General features: G+C 49.9%; 2 protein-coding genes across 2 annotated transcripts in view; both read right to left on the bottom strand.

Annotated features, from left to right (window-relative positions):
* Positions 1-4: 4 nt before the first annotated feature.
* Positions 5-4,516, bottom strand: LOC104619185 (epiplakin-like; the record flags this gene model as incomplete). Its single annotated transcript, XM_010284972.1, has 1 exon — positions 5-4,516. A coding segment is annotated over exon 1 (4,512 nt), but the record flags the coding sequence as incomplete, so codon positions are not given.
* A 29-nt stretch (positions 4,517-4,545) lies between these two features.
* Positions 4,546-4,609, bottom strand: part of LOC104619184 (epiplakin-like) — a 3,174-nt gene continuing 3,110 nt past the window's right edge. Inside the window, exon 2 of the mRNA XM_010284971.1 lies at positions 4,546-4,594. Within this exon, the coding sequence (XP_010283273.1) occupies positions 4,546-4,594 (49 nt within the window). The remainder of the gene's footprint in view (positions 4,595-4,609) is intronic.

Raw genomic sequence — 4,609 nt, 5'->3', positions numbered from 1 at the left:
CAAAGTAGCCACGCCGGTAGGCCACCTCCACTGGGAGGCGGTGGCTGTGCACGGGGTCGATGATGCCGCCGGTGGCGATCTGGGCCTCGAGCAGGCGGATGCCGTGCTCCTTGACGATGAGCTCCTTCTTCATGGCCTGGAAGAGGGACATCTTTTGTCCTGTCCAGGGGTCGGTGTAGCCCGTCACAGCTCTCTCTGCCGAAAGTAGTTTTTTTTGTAGCTCGCTGCCCACCAGGCCGGACGAGACGGCCTCGTCCACGGAGAGCTTCTTGTTGGTGAGCGGGTCAATGATGAAGCCGGTGGCAGCCTGTGCCTCCAGCAGCACCAATGCTGTCCCTGGTCTCAGGATGCCCTTCCACATGGCCTGGTAGATGCTCTTCTTCTCCATCTTGGCGGGGTCGGCCTTGGAGGGCACCAGCATGCCCGCAATGCTTCCCGTTCCCTCAAGGTATCTTCTCACATTATCCATTTTTGCTATTTCTTGTGCCGTTTCTTTTCCTTCTTGCAGTTTTGCCATTGTTTCTTTTGTAATTATCTGTGCACTGAGAAGTTCTGATGCTGTTATTTGTTGTCTCAGTCCTTGGAACCAGACGTCACTTCTGTCCTCTTCTTTTTCTTTAATAATATTTAGTATTGTATCAATGATTCCTTGTAGAATATGATGGGATTCCTCTTTATATTTCTTCACCAGTTCTTTTCTTTTCTCTTCTGTGATGTACTCAGAACAGAGAAGTTCCCACAGTGAGAATACATGTCCTTTGTATTTTCCAACAGGTACTTGTACCTTTGTAGCTAATAGGTTCTTTTTTGTTTGCTCATCAATGTAGAAATAGTCATCTTCTTTTTCCGTGACCTGCAGTAGGTACAGTCCAGTATCTTCGTCTTTGGAGCATCTCTGTAGAAGCTGAGTGTAACTGATTTTCTCATGAGTGTTTGGATCTATGAAACCTTTGCTACCATGATCTGGATCAGAAAGTAGGAGAAACATATCATCATCCAAGTAGCCACGCTGGTAAGCCACCTCCACAGGGAGGCGGTGGCTGTGCACAGGGTCAATTATGCCACCAGTGGCGAGCTGGGCCTCAAGCAGCCGGATGCCGTGCTCCTTGGCTGTTATTTTTTGCCTTATGGCCTGGAAGAGAGATATTTTATTTCCTGCATGAGGATCTGTGTATCCTGTCACAGCTTTCTCTGCAAACAGGAGCTTCTTGTGCAAGTTGTTACCCACCAGCCCACACGAGACAGCCTCATCCACAGACAGCTTCTTATTTTTCAGTGGGTCAATGAGAAAACCAGTGGCAGCCTGTGCCTCCAGCAGCCCCAGTGCATATTGCTCTGTGAGGAGGCCCTTCTCCAGGGCCTGGTAGATGCTCATTTTCTCTTTCCTTGATGGGAGTAGAACCCCAGCAATACATCCAGTGCCATCCAAGTACCTTTTGATAGTGTCCCTCTTTGTGAGGCTGGCAAGCGTGAGACTCCCATCCTGCAGCTGCTCTAGAGTTTTCTTGTCAATTATCTCAGAGTTAAACAATTCTGATATTGACACATCCCCCCGGAGTCCTTTAACCTTGAGGGCTTCTGCTCTTTGCTCTGTATCCTCAATTATTTTGAGGATGAGGGCTATAAGTTCTTCCAGTGTGAGCGTTTTGCATTTGTACTGCATCACTAGTTCTTTCCTTTTCTGCTCGGAGATGTAATGAGAGCAAAGGATTTCCCAGATGGAGATTGTTTGGTCCTTAAATTTTCCAACTTTTACCTCAAGGGTCTTTGAGCGCAAAACCTGTTTTGTAAACTCATCAATGTAGAAGTACTTTCCTCCTTCCTGTACAACTTGTAGCATGTACAACCCCGTCTCTGAATCTTGGACACATCTCTCCAGGAGCTGCATGTAGGTGAGGTTCTCGTGGGTGTTGGGGTCAAAGAAGCCCTTGGTGTCATCAGTGGGGTCGGAGAGGATCTGGTTCATCTCCTGATTGAAGTAGCCACGCTGGTAGGCCACCTCCACAGGGATACGGTGGCTGTGCACAGGGTCGATGATGCCGCCGGTGGCAATCTGGGCCTCAAGCAGGCGGATGCCGTGGCTCTTCACAATTAGTCCTTGGTTCATAGCTTCAAATAGGGACATTGGGGCTTTTGTGTAGGGGTCGTTGTAGCCCGTCACGGCTCTTTCTGCACAGAGTAGCTTTTCAAAAATCTCCCCTCCAATTAGACCTGCAGTTAATGCTTCCTCCACTGAAAACTTCTTGTTTTTCTCTGGGTCAATGATGTAGCCAGTGGCAGCCTGTGCCTCCAGCAGCACCAGTGCTGTCCCTGGCCTCAGGATGCCCTTCCACATGGCCTGGTAGATGCTCATCTTCTCATTGCTTGGCTGTATAAGGACCCCTGCTATGAAATTGCTGCCCTCCAGGTACTTGCGGACAGAGTCCATTTCAGTGACTTCTTTGACTGTTTTCTTCCCCTGATTGAGCTCATCAAGGGTTTTCTTGTCAATCAGTTGAGACTGGAAGAGGTCACTGGCAGATACTCTTTTCCGCAGGCCCTTGAATGCAAACTTCTTGCCTTGTGTCTCAGTCTCTTTGATGATTGTAGTGACAATTTTTATGATTTCATGTAGCACTTCTGTATTCTCATCTTTGTACTTTTGCACTAGCTCTCTTCTCTTGCTGTCTGAGAGGTATTCAGAGTTGAGAAGGTCCCAGACTGACACTGTCTGTCCTTTGAACCGCCCTATGTTGACACAAACAGTCACAGATTTCAGCACCTCCATGGTTTGTTCATCCACACAGAACATCGCGTTTTCTGATAGAGGAAGGAGCCAGAGATCTGACTCAGCCTCGTGAATGCACCTGTCCTTCATCTGCTGGTAGGTCACATTCTCCTTTGTGTTTGGATCAAAGAAGATTTTGGTGCTGTCATTCAGCTGAGAGAGGATTTGGTTCAGGTCCTCGTCATAGAAGCCGTATCTAAATGCAGCCTGGAGTGGAAGGTGATGGTGGTGAATGGGATCAATGACCCCTCCTGTGGCCAGCTGGGCCTCTAGCAAGGGAACAGCATCTCCCAGGGGAATCAGCTCTTTCCTGAGTGCTTGGCATAGTGAGATGGAGCTCCCCGTGTAAGGGTCTGTGTAGCCAGTCACTGCCCTCTCAGCTAGAAGGAGTTTCTCAGTGAGCTCTTCACCAACAACAGCTGCTTTCACAGCATCCCTCACGCTGAGTCTCCGGTTTGTTGCTGGGTCACTTAGGTATCCTGTGGCTGCCTGAGCTTCTAGCAGCCTCAGAGCAGCCCCAGGGAGAAGGAGATTGTTTTTCATGGCATCATAAAAGCTCATCTTCTTTTTGGATGCCTCTACGAATACCCCGGCGATGCTGCCTGTGCCCTGCAAGTACCTCTTCACACCCTCCATCGCAGCCACTTCCTCGGGAGTTCTTATGCCCTGAGCCAGTTCTTCAAATGTCTTCTCAGTAATAATGCCAGCATCCAGCAGCCAGACTGCAGGGACACTGCCCCGCAAGCCTTCCAAGGTGATGTGGGTGTGGGCTTTCATTTCCATCTCCCCAACCAGTCTGAGCACAAGAGCAACCAGCTGCTGCAGCGACATTTCCTCAGACCGGAACCTCTCCACAAAGTCACTCCTCTGCTCCTCAGTGAAATACCCAGAGTGGATTAGCTCCCAGAGGGAGACCCCTTTTTCCTTCACCACAGTCTCCCTAAAAATCCGTTGGATTTGTTCATCAGTGTAGGCAGGAGCTGCTGTCTGTGGCAGAGGCAGCAAGTGGAAGCCGGAGATCTCATCCTTCTGGCAGCGCTTGATTAGTTCAGCATAGGTCACGGTCTCTTTGCTCTCTGGGACGCAGAAGGCTCTGATGGTGTCACTGGGCTTAGAAAGGGCCTTGCTTGTGTCCTCATCCAGACACCCTCGCTTCTGGGCAGATTCTATGGGGATATAGTGGCCACATGTTGGGTCAATGATGCCTCCTGTAGCCATCTGCACCTCCATCAACTGCATGGCCTGTTTGTCAGCAATCAGGCCCTTCTTCATCGCCTGGAAGAGAGGTATCTTCTTCCCTGTGAAAGGATCTTTATAGCCTGTTACAGCCCCTTCTGCATGCTGCAGCTTTTCATGGACTTCTGGCCCAACAACCCCCTCCTTGATGGCATCATCCACACAGAGTTTCTGGTTGTTCACAGGGTCAATGATGAAGCCTGTGGCAGCCTGGGCCTCTAGCAGTGGGAGGGCTACTCCTGGCACCATGATGTTTTTCTTCATGGCCTCATAAATGCTTATCCTTTGGTTTGATGGCTGGAGTACAATCCCCCCAATGCTTCCAGAGCCATAGAGATACTTTCTGACAGAGTCCATGTGCAGGACTTCCTCTGGTGTGACAGATCCCTCCAACACCTTCTCAAACAGGACCTTGTCAATGACACCTGTTTCCATCAGGTGGTAAGCGCTGACGCTGCCTCTCATGGCTGGGAACCTTATGGGGGCCCATTTTTTCATTTCCTCTTCTAACATGATTCGAATTTGCTCCAGGGTGAGCTTCCTCAGCTGGTAGTGGCTGAGTATCTCTCGGCGCCTCCCCTCGCTGAAGTACTCGGAGTTCAGCAG

Source organism: Phaethon lepturus, unplaced genomic scaffold (genome assembly GCF_000687285.1).
Source record: "Phaethon lepturus isolate BGI_N335 unplaced genomic scaffold, ASM68728v1 scaffold17794, whole genome shotgun sequence".
Lineage (NCBI taxonomy): Eukaryota > Metazoa > Chordata > Aves > Phaethontiformes > Phaethontidae > Phaethon > Phaethon lepturus.
This window is presented reverse-complemented; position numbering and strand designations above follow the sequence as displayed.